General features: G+C 40.8%; 1 protein-coding gene and 1 long non-coding RNA gene across 11 annotated transcripts; both read left to right on the forward strand.

The window, feature by feature from the left end:
• Positions 1-145: 145 nt before the first annotated feature.
• Positions 146-1411, forward strand: LOC135420917 (uncharacterized). Its single transcript, XR_010433778.1, has 2 exons — positions 146-227; positions 315-1411. It is a non-coding gene; the product is annotated as an uncharacterized LOC135420917 (long non-coding RNA).
• A 1228-nt stretch (positions 1412-2639) lies between these two features.
• Positions 2640-22614, forward strand: GABPB1 (GA binding protein transcription factor subunit beta 1). 10 transcript variants are annotated; one of them, XM_064668872.1, is made up of 9 exons: positions 2640-2818; positions 9712-9819; positions 10648-10815; positions 11265-11459; positions 12542-12653; positions 13027-13140; positions 14706-14891; positions 15821-15936; positions 20834-22614. In XM_064668872.1, exons 1-9 carry the CDS (start codon positions 2816-2818, stop codon positions 20984-20986), a joined length of 1155 nt encoding a protein of 384 aa, XP_064524942.1. In that variant the 5' UTR covers positions 2640-2815; the 3' UTR covers positions 20987-22614. The 10 variants fall into 10 exon arrangements, with proteins under 10 accessions (XP_064524942.1, XP_064524941.1, XP_064524944.1 ...); XM_064668871.1 differs by having other exon boundaries at positions 2673-2800; positions 12542-12689; XM_064668874.1 differs by having other exon boundaries at positions 2677-2800.
• The last annotated feature ends 48 nt before the right edge of the window (positions 22615-22662 follow it).

The following is a 22662-nucleotide window of genomic DNA, read 5'->3' on the forward strand; positions in this document are numbered from 1 at the left end:
GGGTCGGGCGGGGACACGGACCCACAGCCGCCGTGGAGCTGCGGGGGTGGCGGTGGAGCGAGGAGGGGAGGGACAGGCGGGTCACCTCGGCCCGACGCCGCCCGCCTGCCCCAGAGAGCGCGGGGCTCCCTGCCGTGCCCCGCCTGGCCTCGGGAGATTCGTTACCGAGGCCAAGCCACTACGAGGGGCCTCTGGGTCTGTCACAATCTGTGAGGCGTCCAGTCTTTGTATGGGCTGTTAAACTGGCCCACTTGCGATCAGGTGTGGGAAGGCAAGTCACCTCTCCTTATAAAAATATCCTGTTTTTTGTCTAGAGAAAACTGGATTGACAGGGGACATCGTGAGTTTAGATCTCGGTTTTTGCTGTGACTGTTTTCTGTGCAGCTTGTGATGTTATTACAAGCGTCATACTTCAGGGATGGCAGGTACGTGCTGACACACTGGTATAGCCATGCTGGGAGAAAGGAGGTGAGAGGCAGGTCGTGCCATCGAGATCTTACACAAACAGAAAGATGCTCTGTACTGCCACAGTCCTGGCCTGCCCCCAAACTGTGTCAGCGGGAGGGGAGGGGTTCAGTTACTCCAACCTACTGCTCCATTTTGCCAGTGTAAATGTCTTGTGAACTGAAGCAGTCTCCTTCAGCCACTTTACAAAACAGGGAGGTCATGAAGCCAAATGAGAAAGCTGCCTGTCTCCATGTAGCCTTCCAAAATACTAGCAATTAATTGCCCAGAAGGCTGAATTGTATTACAGCACTTAGTGGTACAGTAACCTTGGTTGGTATGGAGCACAGAAAAGGCTCAAGCATGTCCTAGTTAGAATAGCTGGGACCAGTTCATCACTGGAGGGGTGTAACCCAAAACTGTGTATTCTATAGCCTTCCATGCCATTTCCCAGAAACTGTTGTCAGTAGACTATTTACACCCTCTGCCCAGAGCAGCCTGACTCCTTAGGCTATAAACTAGGTGTTAAGAGGCCTTTGAGATAGGAGGGTGCTTCTGTCCTCATACCCTTTGTGGAACTCCCCGCCATGAGGGAAGTACTGAGCATTCCTGCCTGAACTAGAGAATATATAATCTTGGAGTCTTGGAACTTTTTTAACCACTCGTGGGATCCAGAGGAAGACTGCAGACCACCACTCTCAACCAGACTGCAACCACCACTTTTCAACCAGACTGCAACCATCACTCTCGACCGGACTGCAATTACCATTCTTGACCAGACTGCAACAGCACTTTCACCAACAGGTTTTTCCCTTCTCCCTTTACTTTGGGCTCAGGGGGCCCAACAAACACCACTCTGTTCATGCCCCAGGGTTATACATTTGGGTTTTGTGGGTTAAAACCAATTGTTTGTCTGTATAATCGTACTTATTGTATTATTTTATTAAATTGTTATTCTGATTTATAATCTCTCTTTTGAGTTGAGTTTATTTCCCCTGCTGGTTTAAACCAGCACACCTGTAAAAAAAATAGACATTATTATTATAATATTATTATATCATAATAATGAAAACTGATATACAGTGCTAATGGACTAACTGCAGGCTGCATTCTTCACCTCTATGAAAGACGGTCATTAATATGAAAAGTTTGACTTTCCCATAGCACTGCAGCCACCACCACCAAGTGTTCCTGTTTGTTGGCACACGCCTGTGAGCACATTGTAACATTTTCTGTATCTGCTGTTGCTGTGTAAATGAAAAGCCGTAACAGGACAAGCTAAATGCTTGTTGAAAGACACAGACACTTGCCAACAAGGAAAAAGAGATGTGCTGGAGGCTAGATTCAAGGTTTCTATGCCCTGGTGACAAGCAGCAGCCCAGAGGTGTTTGGATTTGTTCTCTGTTGCCGCCTTCTGGCTGAGCAGGCCCAGAAAAACCAGCCGACAAAAATTCCTGCCTGTAGCCCAACTCAAATCACAGGTATTGCAGAAACGGAGCGGGCCCTGTCAGCTGGGGGGGGTGTGAGCCTCACATTGTGCTCAGCCTGGAGGGTATTGGAATGAGTTCAAAGGGCAACAGAGCTGGTGAAGGATCTGGAGCACAAGTCCCACAAGTGGCTGAGGGAGCTGGGGTGTTTATCCTGGAGAAAAGGAGACTCAGGGGAGACCTCATCACTCTCTACAACTCCCTGACAGGAGGGTGTAGCCAGGTGAGGGTCGGGCTCCTCTCTCAGGACTAGAGGATAGTCTTAAGCTGCACCACGGGAGGTTTAGGTTGGACATTAGGAAAAATTTCTTCACAGAAGGGGTGACTAAACATTGGAATGGGCCGTCCAGGGAGGTGGTGTAGTCACCATCGCTGGAGGTGTTTAAGACTGGACGTGACAGTGCCATGGTCTGGTTGACAAGGTGGTGTTCAGTCACAGGCTGGACTCAATAACCTCAGAGGTTTTTTCCAACCGAGTTGATTCTGTGTTTCTATGTAAAGCCCTGCCCAGGGCAGGCAAGGCAGCGAAGCTGGCTCTCAGACAGGACACCCTCGCCTGGGATTAGATTTAAGAGCCCTAGCAGCCGTGAGGCGGGAAGCGCAACCCTCGCCGCCCCGTGGCACAGGGGAGCCCAGGATGGCTACCCTGTCCTCATTCCTCGAGCTGCCTCTCGGGAGGCCGCCCCCGTCCCGCCGCCCGCTCGGGGCCGGCCCTGCCCCCGCCGGGCGGGCGGCGGGACGGAACATGGCGGGGCCCCTCCAGCCCGCGCTTCCCCGCCTTTCCCCGCGGCGGCGCGCATGCGCGGTGCGCGACGGCGAGGCCGTATCCCTCCGCGCGCCCCTTCTCCCTCGATGTGTGTGTTAATAAGGTAATTCCCGCGCCCATGGTAAGTGCCCGGAGCCCCTCCGGGCCGGCCCGGGCCGCCCCGCGCCGCCTCGCGCCCGCCCGCGCGCCCGCGGCCGCCCAGCGCCGCGCGGGGCCGCGCCACTCCCCTCCGCCCGCCGTGTCCCTCCGCCGGGCGCGGCGCGGACTCTCGTGTGGGGCTCTCGGCCTGCGGAGCCCCGACTCGGTGCGGCGGCGGCGGTGGCGGCCGGGTCGGCAGCACGGTAAGGGCCCGTCCCCGCGCCCCGTCTCTCCCTCACCCCCCCCGGGCCGGCCAAGCCTTTCCAGGTCAGTCTGCGCCTTTGTATAGGGCCCTGTTACCGGATGTGGAAGTTGATCTCTTCGCTGGTAAAAAATAATTCCACTTCCCCCGGAACCCGGCGCCGCGGCTCCCTCCGCAGCGCCCAGCCCAGCCAGGATTTCCTGTCGGGGAGAGCGGGCGGCCGGCCGGCCTTCCGGGGACCCCGCCGCGCGGGGGGCGCGGGCGGCGGGCAGGGCCGCGGCGGCGGCCTGGTCGGCCCGCGGGGCCGCGGCGAGCGCGGCGAGGGGCCCGGGGGCCGAGGGGCAGAGCGGGGCCCGGCTCGTCCCGCGGCTCTGCCCTCCGGGCAGCGCAGTGAGGGCCGCGTGGGGACGGCCCCGGGCCCCGCGGGGGGCGGGTGGTCGGTCCGTGCCCCGGCCCGGCGCCCCCGGGGCGGCGGAGCTGCGAGCCCAGGCTTGGCGCCAAAGGTGCTCCGGGGAGAGGCGGCTCGGGCGGGACGGCAGCGCTTCCCCGCCGCAGTGCCCCTCGCCCGGAGTCTGTAACTCGTGCTTTGGACTCTTAATAAAGCGTATGGTGGGAGTATAAACGTGGGATGAGGTGTTATAGTGTGGACTCTTTTTTTCCTATTCTCCCCTGGTAGTCAAAGTAGTTTCCGTTGGTGGGGCACTGGTGAAGTCCCCTGTAGGAAGTCGTCTGCGCTTACAGTTCTTGAAGCATTTGTATGTTTTCCTGTAACCTGCTTACTAAGATAGCTTATGTTTAGTGGGAAATGCTGCATAGTAGAGTTAAATATGCTTAGAGTTGTGAATGCTTGCCCTGTAGTTCTTTAGCCTATTTGCTTTTAAGTTACTCATTACTTCTGAAGTATTATTGAGACTAAGCAGTTTGGTTGAGCTGTGTATGCCCACAAAAGTACTTGTAAGGGAACCTCAGTCTGCTGTGTGAGTGAGGTTAAGAGTGTACATGGCAGATCAGCACACACTACATAGAGATGCTTGTTTGTGACCCACTTTCTTTGCTGAAATCACTTTGTTTTCTAGTTGGGTTTTTTTTAGGACTATGTGCTAGACAGAAACTGTCGAGGAAGAGTCCTCCTGATATAATGGATGCTGTATTTGGAAGGTGGATGACTTTTATTTAACGGTATTTCAAGTTTCAATTAATCTGAGACATCCTCTTAAGGCTGTAGTACAATTCAAAGGCTACATCACAAGCACTTAGATCCTTCGTGTTGATTGTAGCTGCTGTAAAGTAACCTTTTGGTATCTAGTGCCAAACTTATTTGTGAAAGCTTTGTAGCTTGTTGGCAGTGCCAACGCGAATCTTGGTGCCAGTGGTTCGCCCTTGTTGCATAATAACACTCTTTAGGTGTTGCAGATAATGACCAAATCTGTGCTCTCCTTTGTAAGACGACTTTCCTACCATCTGTATTATTTAAGGGACTTGCATTGTTGATGAAAGCTTATTTAAATCAATGTATGAACCTAATTGGGGGACAGACCTGCATTAGTATGGGCTTGAATGTCTTCTCCACTAAGCTTTTCAACAATGTTTGCTTTTCTCAGATCAGGTATTTTTCATCTGGTGCATGTCTGACATGAAGGTCATGTTGCTGTTGGAACGAACTAGAGAGAAGTTAATTAAAAAGTCATAGGGGAGAGCTGAAAGCACTGGAATTAAAGCTGACTGCAATTGACATATTAGTGTAATTTTCACTATCATGATAGAAATGTGGATAGTCTAAGCCTATGATATTTATATTGAAATTTGAAGTATCACATGTGAAATCATTGTCAAACTACATTTGATTCCCTTAGGAAACAATACATGAACTTTTTGAGCTTATCCCATTCAAGTTGCTGTAATTGCTGCTAATTGATATGTCCAGTAAAATCATGCCAGAGTGTTTAAGTGATGCTAACTAGTATATGCTGTGCTTCAAAATAGTGTTGACCCTGGTATGGACAGGCACATAGAATTAGCTAGAAATGGCAATTCTGAGTTTCTCCTGTTAATGTGTGATGTTGGAATTAGTACGATGATGGCATTTCTGAAGGTCAGGTCTGGGGAAGCAGGTTAATTTTTGTAATAGGGGAAAGAAAGACATTCTGAAGGGGCATTCTTTTTCCAGATGTAATGGATGTGAGAGATGATGAGTCTCCAGCAATTTTCCAAGTACAGTTCTTCCATGTATCACTTCAGTAGGGAAACCTCTTTAATTAGCTTTTAATGGAACTTTGTCCTGGAGTTTTTAGGAATGATTGCAAATCCTTATTAGGTAGTAGGTGGGTTGCATGGAGCAGTCCATGCTCCTCTAGTGGAAGGATGTCTCTTCCAGGAGTGTACCTTAGTACAAACACTGGCGGCTGCAGGATCTCTGGGTTGGCAGATGTTTTGCAGCAGCTGTTTTGTGCCTATTGATTTTTACCAGCTGATGCTCAGCACTCAGTGGTAGAAGAGGAACAAGGCTGGGTCTGGGATCCTTGTGGCAGGACACCAGTCTGAAAGATGCTGCAACATTTTAAGCCAAACTTAATTTTTCTTTGGACTGCAGGCTTTGCTGCTCCATTGTCTGTAGGCTGTGCTGTGGTAGCCCAGGTGTCCCAAGCTGCATGTTTTTCAGCTCCACTTGCTCCCCATGGAGCCCATTTCACACACAGTTCCACCAAAACTCCTGCTGAGTGCTATTATATAGCCCTCTGATACATCATCTTCACAGTTTCATAGAATGTATAAAAACTTAGATCTAAGATGGATGCAAAATAGTATGATTTTCTATTGTACTGAAGTAAAATAGCAATAATACTTCGATATAAGTATTAATTACCAGTTACTTGTGGCATCTGGCTAATGATACCTTACAGAATGCATTGCAGTAGTGAAATGTGGAAGTTCAGGAGGTCCAAAGAAGTCCAAAGCCAGCAGAAGCTCTCCCTGATTTACTCAGTTGTAGACAAAACCCTCTGTTCACACAGTTGTGTAGGAGCTGTTAGAAGTCTGAAAACACAATCAGATTGCCATAAAAATAACTATAACAGTCTCAAAACTATTTCAGAGCCAGTGATGTTTTTATTCTCTGAAAGAGTCCTCATGTAAAGTGTTACACAGGTGTGCTGGCCAAGCTTGATGGAAACAATACCGGAAAGAGAACCCTCTAAGACAGTTCAGTAGAGTTGATGGTTACACACTGTGGAGTAGCAGCAGAGTCCTGCTTTGAAATGGTAATCTCATTTCAATTTTAAATATCTAATTGTATTACATATATAGATCTTTGCTTGTGATAGTGTCACTGCACTATTGTAGTGTTACTAAATGATCTCAGTACAGCAGCTGAAAAATTTTTCTGGAAAGAGAAATTCTCACACTGCAGACTCTTCTTGGTATGTTCCAGTCACAGCAGCTGGAGGAGTGTGGGGCATGTTACAGAGGGGTCTCTTGACCTCACAGTACTGGTCCTTGGAACAGTCTGCAAAGAGAAATGAGCTTTGGGCTGACTACTCCTGAGAAATGTTTTGAATGCATTGGTTAAAAGTGACTGAATGTGCATGAGTTTTGTTGGAAAGGCCTCTTCGTTTGCTGTTGTTAGTGCATTTGTGACATAATGGGATTTTTATTATTTTAGTTGAACAGTGTAATTTATCTTTCTTCCACTAGATGGCCCAAGCACGCGTCCAAATACCCCATGAGAACTGCAACTTAATTAATTTTTAAAATAAATTCGTGTGATTTTAACTGAAGTTAAAATTCTGCATCATGAAGCATATACAGACTTTGGTGATGCTTTGTGCTTGTTTAAAATACAAGCACTGTATAGCAACGGAGAGAGTGTTGGTTAATGTAAGTAATACGTGGTAATGAAGGTTTATGTTTTTCCTTGATTAGGACGTTTCTTATTGAGTGTAGTACAAGGCTGTTTATTTTTGCATTGAGATGAGAACTGGTGTACTGGCACTGACTGTGTTCAACAGTAATTGTTCAGAGAGGCTCTGAAATGGTGTTGATCTCGGGCTGCAGTTTGTCCCTGACATCTCCTGGGAGTGAGTTGCTGTATTTTGCAGGCCACCACAATTGATTTTGGTTTTTTGGTGACTTGATTTTTGCTACATAGGGTTTTTGTAAGAACTTTGCAGTCTCACTGGTGTACAGGTGTGGTCAGTGGGTTCTGAATAGGTGTGTTGTTAAATGTATGGACTGTAATTTAATGAACCTATTTTTGTTGTCTAATAGACATCAAGTATAAGCTTGTTATCATGACCGTCTTTTTGGTTAGTGGAGAAAGAAAGGTGTACACTGAAGGCAGCTCTTGCTGTGAGTGTGGTTGGACACTGGAATGAGGCTGAAGAAGTGGTGGGATGTTCATCCATAGAGAGACATTCAAAACTCAACAAAACCGAGCCTTGAGCCAGCTCAGGGTCCCCTCCAGCCTCAATTATTCTGCAATTCCAAAAGGAGATTTTATTAGTTGCTTTGCTTTACTGCTGTTTAAAACAAAAATAAATAAGTGGAAAAGGGATAGTTGCCTTTCTGAACTAGTTCATAACTTCAGTATTTTGCATTCAGTTCCAGCTTTCCTTTTGCTTCTGAGGACCTTGATGTGGTGGTATTAGACCAACAGAAAAAGTATGTGTGTCTGCATGTGCTCTTTTCCTTCTTAAATTGCAATCCTCAACGGGGGGAAAAAAAGAAGCCATGTAAAGGGAGTGCTATATTCCTTCATTTCACTGCTGCACTTGCCAAATGCCATCTCTGTCCTGTTATTAGTTTATATCGTTATTCCCAGTGTCTCTCTGTAACAGGGATGATAGATTTCCTCTTTTTCTTTTCCTCAGGATCTTTCCTAGATTTTCTCTTCTGCTCTTCAACAGCAGTTGTCCCTTCCTCTGCATCTGACTGTGATCCTATTTTTCATTCCTTTTCCCATTGTCAGTATTTGTCCTGTCCTGCAACCTTCCTATTTCTCTTCCCTTTTCTGGCTGGAGACAAATCAACATGTCCATGTGTACTGAAAAGATGGACATAAATGGAGTATTTTGGTGAAAGGGATGGTGCTGCCTGCAGTCAGTTCTATAGACAAAAGGGTATAATCTACTCTGATTCATGGCCCTACTGATATATGTTGAAGTTCTCCATTTGCAGTATTTTGGTCTTCCTTTCTAATTTTTTCCCAAGTCCATAGCTTTCAGTTTATTGAGCAATGGACCACACAGAGTTTGCCAGTTGAGCCAGAGACAGAGAAGTTTTTAAATACATTGTTTTTGTGATAGATGTGTATGTTTAAGAGGATTTCTTTCCAGAAGTGATATATTCTACCTTTGTGCAGGAAATTGGCTGCGTGGCCTTGCAACTGCTGTTATGAGTAAAACAGACTTTACTTTGCATGTGACTGGAAACTAAACTGCTGAAAGCAATTCCCTTCTTAGCAACCTGGTAGTGGAAAACATAGCTATAGGACTAAAATGTTAATGATATATCTTGGTTAGCAGCATGTGTTAAGGTTTAGTTCAGATTTTTTTTTTACTGAACAAATTTAATAGCGAGTATGAAATAGAGTGGGTTTAAAAATGTGTATTTCTAGGAAATCTTTGATGGAACAGAAACAGATAGGTGTCATTTGTCTACCTGTATTTTGGCATGCTCTGTATTATATGGAACTTGGCTGTAAGAGGATGTTATCTAATCACAATGGGAGGGTTTTTCAGCTGGTATCTGAGTCATGTCTCAAAACTTTGCTTGGTAACTATAGACAGTTGAAGCAGTAGTAGTATTTGTTTTCGGTCAAACACTTCATACATCTGGTGTATGTATGTATGTATGTATGTAGTACAATAATATGCTTGTGTTGTTTTGCAACTGGGAATACAGAAATTATACTTTAGGGTGAACAAAAATAGTGATGGACAAGATGTCAGGAAGGTGTTGTGTTTCATATCTATCTCAATGCGTTTACATAGCTGCTGTCTCCTTTGAGAACACACGCAGGATCACTCTCGAGGAGAAAAGGCAACGCAGAAAGAACCGTGTATTGCAGAATAAACCATCTAAGGAGTCTTTCTGCTGTGCCTTTTGCAATCGGACATGTCTGTCTCGTATTGGCCTCATAAGTCACCAACGTGCCTGTAACAAATGTGGATAGAGCCTTCCCAGATCTTCATTCGCGAAGCCCAGCCATGACTGACATAGTGGTACCTCTTAAATGCGTGTGGGCATTTTGGGTGAGTGGATGCAGTGCCTTTGGGCGTGTGACATGGCAGCCACGATGTTGTTGTACCCTTTGAAAGCTGGACAAAACTGCAGAAGGTTGCAGAATCAGGTGAGAGCTTCTAAACCACCTTCTGCTATAAGAAATGTGCATCCAGTTCAGTTTAAAATTTAACTTCACAGCTGCTGTGGTTACAGCATTGTAATACTGAAATCTCCACCCCAGTATCACTTCTGTTTGGCTGGCAAAAGTAATTCTAAAATCAAGCTGCTTATTGTGATCAACAAAGCTTGTTCCCATGGCTAGAATGCCAGCTTCAATTTTTGAACTTTTCAGAGTAGTTCAGAAATAATAATTGAAAAAAAGAGCAGCATATATGCACTTAAAATAGTATTAATGTTTCTGTTTTGCCTTTATATTCCTGTATGTCCCTCACTAGATGTCACTAGTAGATTTGGGAAAGAAACTTTTAGAAGCTGCACGAGCAGGTCAAGATGACGAAGTTCGCATTTTGATGGCAAATGGAGCACCTTTTACCACAGACTGGGTAATGAAAACTTTTACAGTGTTTGGTAGATCATCTTACTTTTCTCATGTGAAGAAGAAAATAATATTGTTACAATTATGCATTTATATTGCGATTCTTCTTGGAATTCTGCAGGCACATCATCTAATGTCTAATTTGAAATTAAAATTGCCTGTTTCTTCATATAACCTCCTACTGATTTTAGTAACAGACTGTGAATGAGCTCATTCTGGTGACTTTTAAGATGAACTTTGGAGTTGTTAATGGGAGAAAGCAATAATCATCCTCCTAGTTATTGTGTTTATGCATTTAGTATAGTAAGAGGTCTGAATTATGAAAGCAGTCCCAACTGCCTAATGTGTGCAGCTGAGAGTTCCCTGATACAGGGGCTCTGAGTTGTCTTTCAGAGGTGCATATTTTTGAATAGGTTGTATAGAGAGGTCAGGTACCTAAAATTCCCAGGGTATTTATAAGCTCTTAAGAGCATTAATCTGCTTAGTGACCTAACTTTCAAATTAACTCTGTTTTGAGGAGGAGATTGGACTTAAGTGACTTCCAAAGGTCCCTTCCAATGTTGATATGGTGTGACCGACCTTAAAAATGGGGTTAGGCCCCTTGAAATGTTACACTTCATAAAGACAGAAAAATCACAGAAAAAAGGAAACAACAACAAACTTTCCCTACTCCTCTTCATATTCTGTTAAAGCCCCAGCAGCTGCTTTCCTTGAGACTGCAAGGGAGAATGATTTTTAAGTGCTGGCTTGACACCTGGGTTTGATAGCTCCAGAATAAGAAGAAATACTTCATCCTGGCATCTGTTAAAACTCCACATTTTCTGTTACATTCCAGCTGGGAACATCTCCACTTCATCTAGCAGCACAGTATGGACACTACTCAACCACGGAGGTGTTGCTGCGAGCAGGTGTAAGTCGGGATGCCAGAACCAAAGTGGACAGAACTCCATTACATATGGCAGCATCAGAAGGCCATGCCAGCATAGTAGAAGTCTTACTTAAGGTGAGCACTGCTGAAACAAGTCTGAGATGGGAATATTGCAATGGTTTATAATCAGATATTTGCAATTTTCTTTTAGTCATGAAACTAAGATTGAAATTACATCGACAGTTGTACTGTGTGCATTGGGAGCTTTGTTTTCCTGTTAAGCTGTAATTTATTTTAGCATTAAAGTCATCAGGATTTCAGGTGAATTACTCACTGCTATTTCAAAATAAGTCTACTCCCTAATTTGACATTGTGTTTAGTAAGAGATTTTAGAACTGAGATATGTTTTAGGGACTCTTTAATCCTTTGAAGTAAATACTTCATTTGGTAGTTAGATTGAAGTACTTTTAATGAACTTGTAAATGTAAGATATCAAGGCATTCCTGGTGGAGAAAGACAATTTTGGGCTTCATTCTGGTCAGATACTTCTAATGACATAGTTTATGCAATGATCTTGTTTGTAGCATGGTGCTGATGTCAATGCCAAGGACATGCTCAAAATGACTGCACTTCACTGGGCTGCTGAGCATCACCACCAAGAAGTTGTAGAACTCTTGATAAAGTATGGAGCAGATGTTCATGCTCAGAGTAAATTTTGCAAAACAGCATTAGATATTGCAGTAGACAACGGGAACGAAGACATTGCAGAAATATTACAGGTAACTTTTGATTCCTGTCATAATTTTGATTACACATGTCATAAACTAAGCTTTTAATATAGCACTTGTGACACTATATAATGACTGATAATGCCAAACTCCAGTCTAGTTCACTACATGGAGATGAGATTAATGTTAGTAAACATTACTTGGCTGAAGAACATTTTCATCACCTACAAAATCAAGGATATGTATCCTTTATTTTCTTAAATTTCAGTGTTGTAATACACAGAACAAGGTGGACTCTTCACAACTGAGGTGTAAAAAATTAACTCCCTACTCTGACAGTATGTTTTGACTATACCCTGGTGTTCAGTTAGCTTCCTATATGGATATTAATCTCCTAACAATTGGAGATCAAGACAGGAGAGAAGAGATGACAATTTTTCCAGAAGCAGAAAAGCTAGGATTGAATTGTTGGAGAAGTGATTGTGATCAGGATTATAATAGATACTTCCATGGAAATGTGTGCTCACTGTTCAATACTACTGTTAAAGGCAAAATAAGTGATAAGCATTATTGAGAAAATAATAGAAAGCAAATGAAAAATACCATTATGCCACTGTATAAATCTGTTGCTTCCCTACATCTTGAATTGTCTGAACTTCTGATCTGTCCCTTTAGCCTGCTCTTCATTGCAGAAAGGGTGAAGAGAAGTTAATAATAATTCAAAGAAAGACAAAAAGGACGCTGCCATGTACATTTCATAGCAATTGCTGAGCTGTCAGAGCAGATTTTCATGGCCTGTGTCTGCCCCAGCAGTCTTGGTTCTTCAGGCTTCTGTTTTAGATACGTGAGCTTGTGTATCTGCAAAAGGGCCTTGTCTTTATGTGGTCCTCTTTATTTAGAGTAAATGGTAGGGAGAAGTAGTGATGTGTTGTTACGCTTTTTGTCTTTAGATTTCTGCCAAAAAAAACCCCTTTATGTACTTGGAGACGTGACATGATGTGTGTGTATTGCATGAGTATAATGAGAGAGATCCTCCCTGTTTGTGTGGAATGGCAGTAACTGTAGCTCTTACACAAGAGAAATGACTGCTTTATACCTGCAGTTGGAATGATGTGATTGCCTTTGTGTCCTAGATTGCAATGCAGAACCAAATCAACACAAACCCAGAGAGTCCGGACACTGTGACGATACACGCAGCAACACCACAGTTCATCATTGGACCTGGAGGGGTGGTGAACCTAACAGGTCTGGTATCTTCTGCAAATACATCCAATGGAACAGGTATTCAGATGCCTCTAGGATAGCCACTAGGATTTTATGCTTTGATTTTCACACTTAGTGAAAAGCTTTGAGGAAAAACAGTGGTAAGAATAGTTACCATGTTCCTCTTCAGTGTTTTTTATGTGTTGTAAATACATATGTGCCTAAAACAGCAATCTTCACAGAGCTAAATTATCAGAAGTTGTACTTGCCTAACAAACAGCTTCAGAATAGCACCTAGGTTCAGCAGAGTGCTGCTGAAAATTGAGTGTGTGTTAGAGGCTTTGGTGCAATAATAATAGAAAAAGGGACTTTATTGGTTTTAAATTTATCAGCTAACTTTTTTTCATTCTACTAGATGAAACAGGAGTGTCTGCTGTACAGTTTGGAAATTCATCAACATCAGTATTAGCTACGTTGGCAGCTTTAGCAGAAGCATCAGCTCCACTGTCTAATTCTTCGGAAACACCAGGTTAGAAAGCATTTAACCTAATTTAATAATTAAAAGTACATAAAATTCAACTTTTCTGTGGCACACAAAGTGGTGTGGTAAATAGTGCTTATATGGATATAGGTACAAAAGGAGAGCAAGGAATGAATAATGACCATATTTATGGGGCTGTTTTTCTTTTATATAGAGTAGCTTCTCTTTAGACAAAATCTCCACTTTTCTTTCAAGGTTTGAAGAAGTCCTTGCAATGTTTCCTTCCAGAGCTAAAACCCCAATATTGAATTTGAAACAGAAAAAGATCAGAGCTGTTTGCCACAGCACCTAGTATTGGCACTTGCAACTGGGACTTTTCTGTGACAGTGGTCTTTCTTACTGCTGAGCCTGTGCTTGGAAGCCAAATCAAGTTCAGTACACCACCACTTATTCATGTGGGACTTGCTGTTTTGGTTTACTGAATAAACACTCTATGAATGTTTAAGCAGTGCTATAGGACAGTGATCTCTGAACATAAAGATCTTCAGAAGACAATGACTGCAGTCATTATTTAAACTACAGAGTGATTTTTCTGTGCATGTTATATTGTAATTAATTTAAAAGATGAAAGCTTCAGGGTTTTATCTGCCTTCTCTCATCTTGAACCTCACAACACAGGTCTATAGGGTTTTAATTTCATCTTGGTAGATAGAAAGCACTCTATTGTCTGTTATTTTAATCAAAGGCTTTGCTTTTACCCTGACAAATTGAAAATAAAATACAGAGTTAGTGTGCTTGAATTTCTTTGATTGTGTTACTAGTGATCTTGCTCTTTGTCTCAGTATCTTGTTGTTTTAAAAAATAAGGGTGGTAGCACAAGACCTGAGTTGCAGCATATAGTGCAAGCTGTGGCATATGAAGTTATATACATAAAATGTTTGGTTTACTTTTTAAGCTTTATCTTTCTTCTTCAGATATGTAAAAATGTCAGCTTTACTCTTGTTTCATACTTTATATAATAAAGTTGTGGGTGTGTTTGAAGTACTGATGTAGTACAGACAAAGCTCTGAGATTCTGTAGAGGTCCTTCAGTTTTTTACCATCTTAAAAACCATTGTGTTAAGCACAGAAATCTGGGCTGGGTCCTGATGTATGGGTGGCAAGGCATTGGTTGAGAAGTAGTTTCAAGGTAGTATTTCAAGTTTAATTTTTTTTTAAATTCCACTATTAGTGTAACTTAGTCCAGCTTATTTATTTATAAGTAAAAGTTATTTGTGTTCTTAAAAGTAGCTCTTCTTGCTGCCATGTTAATACGGAACCCAAAGCATCAATTTTGAGTGGAGTATATCTATTAGCAAAATGCAAAAAAAAAATTATTATATTGAGCAAGGTAGACTAGCACAGTGTTGCATGTATTTTTCAAAATGTGAGTGCTTTATGTTGGTCTGGTGAAAGATTTCTATTAAAATTTAATACACAGTAATGTATTAATTGAGGGAGGGTCAAATTTAAAAAGTTCTGGAAGAAATTTTTTCTCAGTTGTACCAAAATCCATTTGAAATTACAAAGTTTAATTTATAAACTGACTTAATTTCTTCACTAATCTGTTGATAGTTGTGGCCACAGAAGAAGTTGTGACTGCAGAATCTGTGGATGGGGCCATTCAGCAAGTTGTCAGTTCTGGAGGTCAGCAGGTTATTACTATAGTTACAGATGGCATTCAGCTGGGTAACCTGCATTCCATTCCAACCAGTGGAATAGGGCAACCCATCATTGTGACCATGCCAGATGGACAGCAAGGTGAGTTCAGACTTGTATGATTCCAGATTGAGGAACTGTTTTAGTTACAGTAATAATAATGACTTGTTAGGTGCAAATAGCTTGGACAATTTTGTGTACATCGAAGAATTCTTATACTACAGGAGACTCGAACGTGAGCTACTGCAGTTCAGTGGGTTAACACATGTCAGCTGAGTCTCTGCATTAGGAGAGAGAATGGAAGAATTACTAAACTGTATGGAGGAGAAATGGGACATTTAAGGAAAAAGTGATAACTCCTTGCTTTGCCTTCAATAAGTTTGATTCTTGCAAACTTATGAAAACTAGAAGGTGCAGTAAAATGAAGCCTTCTTCCAACACTCATACTGTTGCCTTGCTGGAAATACAGTGGGGAGGTGAGGCTTGGATTTAGAAATCTGATGGCAATGAAGCAAGCTGTGCAAGTCCCATGGAGTGTGTACTTAACAGGACAAATGTCAAGTTTTAGAGCAGCAGTGACAGAACCAGTGAAGCCAGGGTGACACAAATGTTCCTGTTGGGCCATATGTACTTTGTAGAAGCTGTTAGTGTGATAAGTGCTATTTTGAATGTGTATGTTTTGGGTGATTTCTTTTAAGGATGCTCTGTCACCACTACTTAGATAAAAATGACTTCTCCTCTGGTTTCTTCATAAGAACTGCCAGTGTGAAGCTTGGAGAGTTGTACACTGGAGACTGTAGATCTCAGTAAGGAGGAATTTTAAAATTCTTTGGTAGTGTACAAGCAGCTAAAATTTTAGTAAATTTTCACCATACTGACTTTATAATGCACTTTATTATATAGCTGTGTTTTCAGAAGGAAATGTCTCTGCATTTTATTGCTGTTAATAAAATTACTTAAGTAATATGAGTTTTATATAGTGCAAATATTGTTTGAAATAAATATGTTTACACGTACAAATATGTCTTCAGTATTAACAGTCCCAGCAACAGACATTGCTGAAGAAACTGTGATAAGTGAAGAACCGCCAGTGAAGAGACAGTGCATTGAGATTGTTGAAAATCGTGTGGAGTCTGCAGAAATAGAAGTAAGGAGTATATTACATGATCTGTGTTAAACAGTGTTCAGCACTGAGTATCTGGTTGTGGTTCAGGTTAATTTCTGTGTTACCACAGAACGAAGTGTGTGAAACAATAACTTGTTCAGTCTCTCCTGTTACTGAAAGTTGTCTTTTACAAAGTTGTAAAAAGAAAACAGGAGGGCTGTTTGCTTCATCCTGTGGTCATGCATGTGGAAGTGACACTTGTTTAAGTATGTGATAATGTAATTTTTTTTGTTTTTACTCTAAGGTCACTGACTAGTTTTTAAATTTGGGCACCGATATATTATCAAGTGACTTGACTCTTTCCGCTGGGGATGAATGAGAGAACTGTATCCTCATCTTTCTGTTACAGCCACATGTTTGTCCTGATTGTGAGATCATATTTTTAGCAATGTTTCCTTTCCATTCATGATATCTAGATAACTGTTGATGGAAGTGTGAAACAGTAAGATTCTGTGTTTGTCTATTTTTATCTGTATGTCATCCCCTGCCTTTTTTTTTTAATTCCAAAGCAATTTACTGTTACACAACTTTGCACTGTCCATTTTTTTTTTTTAAACTATAGTGCAAAAGACCTACAACTGTGGAAAGTGCTTTTCTTTTTATATGACAAATAGCTGTAGCTGTTCAGTTTAAAAATGTAGCTTTTTTTATATTAGCCACAATAGGTCAACCATCTCATTCCTTCTCCTGTTACTTCTAACTGTGCTGACCAGTTTTGGTCAAAACGTTATGAAAATTGCTGTCTGCTTTGACTAGACTGTAAGTTCTCATTTTGTCAGCTCCATGATATTTCGTTTATCTAACATTGTAGTCTCCAACTTCTGTTCATATTATCAAATTGTGCCTAATTGAATACTTTTTGTTGTACAGTGTGTACTATATGTTATCCATATCTAATAACAATAATTACCATCTCTCATCTCTTGCTTTCCCTGTCCCTAAGTTGTCACATCAAATACTTTTGGCCTCTGCAGCTTTGTGGTCATTACAGATTATCCTGACAGTTGAAATTTTCTTGCTGCATTTTTTAAAGTGTATGACTGTTACAATAAAAGCATTTTTTTGTTCACACTTTTAAAAATCTGCCTGAATTATTCGTAAAGGAAAATATGTTTCCTTAAGTATTTTAATAATTCTGTTAGGAGATTTTAAAAAAATACAGATTAGTTAAGGAATAAATTGATCTGTTCCTGATTAGAGATAGTTGGTATAACACTACCAATAATTCTTTTAAGGGGATTACCAGTTGCAATTTTATATGTTGAACACATTTCTCAAATATAAAAAGAAGTTGCTTGAAATGAGTTATTTTGCCTGTTACTTTTAAGTGCCAGTTTTGATGACTGATCTTTCCCTGCCTGTACAACTGGAATTGCAGATCTCTGCCTCTGTGTGGAGGACAGTTAACTTTAGGGACCTTATTGTGGTTCACAGGGGTATGGTGCTACTTTGCTTTGGTAGCAGTGACATTAAAGAAGTGCACGTGAAGTCACTTCAAATTTCTTTGTCACAGGCAGTGGTAGATACTTGAATTTGGAGAGAGTGGGCCCTCTCTCCTCATTAAATTATTTTTAAAATATTTTAAAATATAGAAATAAAGAAAACCTTAATTATTTGGTTTCTTTGCCTCACACTGATTCATTCCTTTATTTCATTATAAAGAGTTAATTCAAGGCTGAATCCTTTCTTCAGCTGTTTTAAATTCATAGTGTGTGAACAGTTAACTGTAGTTTCAAAGTTTCTGTAAGTTGAAAATCCTCCCATTCATGTGAAGTAACAAATTTTCCTGTGAAAGTATTGTGAAATGACTAAAGCGGTAGTGGTGTTTTTAAATTCTCTTTTCTGGCTCTGTTAAGTTCAAACATTTTGGCTCATTTTGAAGAGTGATAGTTTTCCTAAGCAGTTGGATATTTTAAACATGGGATGGCAGCAAAAAAACCCTGTCACACAGATACTCTGTTTTTCATTTCATGCATAATTCATTAATGTACAGTGATTTTTATTTTCATTCTTTAATTTGACTGTTTTTCACATGATGTATGTTTGAAAGGTGACACACACGCATTAGAACCAGGACAATAATTTCATTAGACTAAAAAATAATCATAAACTAATTCTCTTAGTGAATTCATATCCCTGTTTTTTTCTGTTGTTCAAAAGAGTGGTTTGGTTATTTTAGTTACGGGCTTTCCCGTTGTCAATATTTAGACTGTTAAGAAAAGTTACATGTAATGAAGGAAATTCCCAGATAAAATGGAAGATTGCTTAAGGGCACTGAGGATCCTCTAATTTGATTTTTACCTGGGTAGGTGTTTATATGATACAAAAGGACTTCAGATCTTTAGAAAGCTTTCAGTTGTGTTCTAAAGAATGTCCCAAGAACACTGTCTGGGTTTGATTAAACTAACATCAGATACAGTCCTCCCTATTCTAGATGTCAAAGTTAAGGAACCACTTTTCACTGAGTTCACTGTAGATAATTGCTCCTCTGCAAGCGTTGGGTTCTTTCCACTGCCATCACACAATATACTTGGCCTCAGTTCCTTAACTCATTCTGTTTGTGTTGGGACAGTCTAAAAGGTGCTCCTGTTAGCTGCTGGACTAATCTACGTGCTTTGAATTGCTAGTCTGCCTAGTAGATACTGGTTTTATCTTGGCCTTGCCCTTTGAGACTGGGGTTTTTCCTTTTTTTCTTATCCCATCCTTAATATGCTATACTACTTGTGGGTACACAGCTCTAGTTCTCTCTTCTGTGGGAAATACTCTTAAGATATGGTCTGAGAACCTCTCCACCCCCAAATGTTTGCAGGGTGCACACGCTCCATAGCAGTGATGGCCTCTTGCTGTTTGTAATGCACTGCAGAACTACTGGCTGCTGAGCTACCAATGGTTCTTATTCTACTGCAGCCCAGTAGATAGAGCAGCTTTGCTTCATGGCAGTATTAGGTTTCTGATGGTTTTTATGAGACAAATTCATGGAATAGATAATGCCCAGCTCAGTATATCCCAGCCCTCCAAAGGCTGCTTTCCACATGTAGCAGGATCTGCTGTTTTGACTGCTTCTTTGACAATTGTCTTGTAGCTTTTTGCACCAACCCTCTGTTCCACGTGGCTGTTTTATGTAAGCTGTTGGCTCCCCTCATACCACAGAGATAAGTTACGGCAGTAGCAGTGCATTTTGTTTGGACTGGTGCTGGAACATCGTTGGTGTGTTTCAGATCCTCTGAGGTGTAGGCTCTCCTGTTCATGTGGCATCTGTCAGTCTAGTTGCTACATGGATTGACTGCTCAGAGTTGCTTAAAAAGCAAAATGCAAATTTTCAGAGGTGGAAGCTGAACTTCCTTTTCAAATAAAGTAAGCAAGACCAGATGAGCTCTCATTTGATTAGTGTATGCTTCAAACGAAGCAAACCCCAGCTTGCTGCCTTCAGCTCTTAAAGCCCTATGGAAAAAGAAGTTGCACTTACTGCTCTGTATTCTAGCCAGCCTTTATAACCTATTAATAACATCTCTCCTTCACCTGTTGTTTTTGCTGTACAGGTGCTGCTGTTAGGAATGATCTGATCACCTGTGTCACTGTATTTCAGCACATTCAGCACAGCATGTGACTGCTAAATGTGACTGTGACAAGTACTGAGAACAGTAGTGAGTTGAAGGGAGGCAGAGTATTTTGTATTTTTCTGACCATGAAAATATGTGAGTGCATCAGAGATGAAGAATAGGGATGCTGTTAGGGGAGTGGGGGGGGGCAGAACTTCTAACAGCTGTTTGAGGTATTAAATGGGAATGTGGTACTGAACTGCTGGGATGGGAAGAAGCTGAAAAGGCAACTTATTTTCACTGGGCCTCAGTTTTTTGATAAGTTTTGTTTTTGTGGGAGATGGCTTGCTTTTCTGACAGCCTTCCTTCCTGCTCCTGTTTAGCAACTACAGTGGAAAGAATGATTTTAAATCTAATACTACCTTACTCATAAAGTATGATGCACTTTAATGAAATTGTATTTGGTTGAAGATCAAAACAAAACTATTTCCCAAGCAAATTGCTTTTTCAATTGGGCTCAGTGCAGCATCAGACAAAATGACAGTACCTACCTCACTGGAGATGGAAATGCATTCTCCTTAGTTCCTAAGGCAGCTTCAGAGGAAGTGGCATTTCCCATATGATTTTGCTTGGAAACCATTTTATACCCATTCCCAACAAACTTGTATACAGAACTTCTGCAATTACTTCAGTAAGGATTTTTTCAGTTGCTGCTTTTGAATTGAAAAACCTTATCTGGCTAAATGCCTGTTAATTCATAAAGATGTGATATCCTTGAGGATGTAATTATAACTCTGGATTGCATTGAATCAATCACTGTTTATAGAGACCAGTGAGATGTGTATTTTGGTCAGTGGGCAGCTGACACTCTCCAGCACAAAGAGCTGTTAGGTAGAGGTTTTTCATTATATTATCTGATTAGAAATAAAACAGAAAGGGACAATCCTGTTAAATTGGATTCCAATTTTAAAAAGTAACAAAGGGAATTGAATCATTGGAGAAATATTAATATATTAATATATTATGTGAATATTTAATCACCATACTTCCACTTTTTTTATTTAGCTCTTTTTTGATGAAGACTTGAGTGGGACCTTTGCAGCTCAATAGACTCAGGTTTACTGTATCCACAGCTGAAGCCTGGTTGTGGGGAGTTGTCTGGTGTTATAATTCATGTCTGATTTGCACAGCAGCATTCATACAGGTCTGCCTGAGTAAGAACTGAACAGTTCCTACATGATACCCTAACACTTGAGCTGCATGTAAAGGAAAAGTATTTGCCTTTTTAACTTGTATGTGATACTTATTTGACAAAGTATTGCTGGTTCTGTTTCTAATAGGAGAGAGAAACTCTTCAGAAACAGCTGGATGAGGCAAACAGAGAAGCACAAAAATACCGTCAGCAGCTTCTAAAGAAGGAACAAGAAGCAGAGGCCTATCGGCAGAAGTTAGAGGCAATGAACCGCCTCCAGACTAATAAAGAAGCTGTTTAATAAAAAATGAACACACTGCAAAGCCTGTTACTTTCAAAAACCTGCAGTACAATCTTGAACTGTACACTATATAGGTACAGACATGGGATTTCATGATAGAGAAGATGCTACAAGTTGATAACTGGACTTAAGCCGTGAGCTCTGATTAATTTCTTGTAACATAAAAACTCTGAATTTAGAAATTGTGAAAAGTATTTAAAATTAAATACTGTAAATAGTTGGTTTTTTTACAGTTTCAAAATAAGTTGATAAATCTTTTTGAAGGGATCCAGAAACATGAAAAGCCAATGTTTTTGTGAAATTTTTGATTTTAGTATGAATCTACTTCTGAAAAACAGAACAGTTTTAAGGGTGATGTTGATTTAAGCTTGAAAATTGATTATGTGACAAAATTAATTAACAGTTATTTCTACATGATAACAACTCAAACAACTTCTCTGAGTAAGACATTTCCAGGTGGAAATCTTTGTACAGCTTTAAGTAGTTGTCTCAGATTCTCTGAAAACCATTTTTGGTTTTTTTTTATTTTAGGTGGTGAAATTTTTATATTTAATTTCAGATATATCCAAGTAGATTTACATGTATATGAAGCTAATATTTTTTAAACTTTTCAGTTTGTACATATGCTGCATGTTTTTATAATTTCTACACATACATCTTGCATAGGTATTTTTCAGCAAAGATGAGAAAAATTATGAGAAAAATGTTTAGCCTATAGGTCATTTGAAGTAAGCTAGCAGCCAGTTTTATCGTGGATGGTATATTTCTTGGAAGAATGTAATTTGTAATTAAGAAGAACAAAAAAGAATCTTAATTTACATATTAAGAGGCAAAATTTGGTAGTGGAGGCATTGAAACTTCACTTTGTGTGTCTTACAGTTTTCCTGTACAAACATTTTAAAGTTCAGTAATGAATGGAAAAGAATGTCTCCACTGGAACACAAATAGTAGTTATTTTAGAATATTCCTATTGATCTCTCTTCCCCAATAGCCTTGAAATTACTTCAGTGATACATTTTTTTCTGAACAGACTTTTGCATTTTAATTATGCAATTGGACAAGTAATTTTTTTATGTTGTAGTGATGCTCTTCCTACCCAGCATCATTGTTCCTCACTGTGATACTGTGTTTGTGTGTGTCTGTGCAGTGATCTATTATGCTTAAAATTTATATGGCACGTTACATCTTCAGCGCATTGTAAAATCTTTTAAAGAACCCTTTCCTATACTACTTGAGGCAGGTAAGTGTTATTGTCTCAATTTTATAACTGGTATAAATGCAACACAAGGGAGTGGTAAATGACTGGCTTAACACCACATGAACCTGTGGTCACCTGGGAATGGATCTCAGGAGTTCCTGGCTTCTAGTCCTGTGCTTAGACTGAGCTGCCTTAAGACTGTTCAGTGCTGTGTTACATTAAATTTTGAACTACTGTGCAGGTTCGTTTTTTGTAAGATAAAATTCTTTGTGCTTTGCTTTGTTGTTCCATGTTCACTGCTTTTATGGAATTGTTTATATAAACTTAAGCAAAAAGTCTGGTTTATCTATACTGTACACGGAAGAATTACCCTTAAAACTGTACTCTGGCCTACTTTTTCTATTTTACAATTAAATATCTTTTCCACATATATATAGTGTAGAATCAATTCCATTTCAGTTGTTTTGTGTATGCATTA

Source organism: Pseudopipra pipra, chromosome 12 (assembly GCF_036250125.1).
Source record: "Pseudopipra pipra isolate bDixPip1 chromosome 12, bDixPip1.hap1, whole genome shotgun sequence".
NCBI lineage: Eukaryota > Metazoa > Chordata > Aves > Passeriformes > Pipridae > Pseudopipra > Pseudopipra pipra.

Coding starts and splice junctions, on each gene's coding strand:
- GABPB1 (XM_064668865.1), top strand. CDS start 9,267: ATGCGTGTGGGCATTTTGGGTGAGTGGATGCAGTGCCTTTGGGCGTGT. Junction 14,892..15,820: donor CATGCCAGATGGACAGCAAG/GTGAGTTCAGAC, acceptor ATATGTCTTCAG/TATTAACAGTCCCAGCAACA. Junction 15,937..20,833: donor TGGAGTCTGCAGAAATAGAA/GTAAGGAGTATA, acceptor TGTTTCTAATAG/GAGAGAGAAACTCTTCAGAA.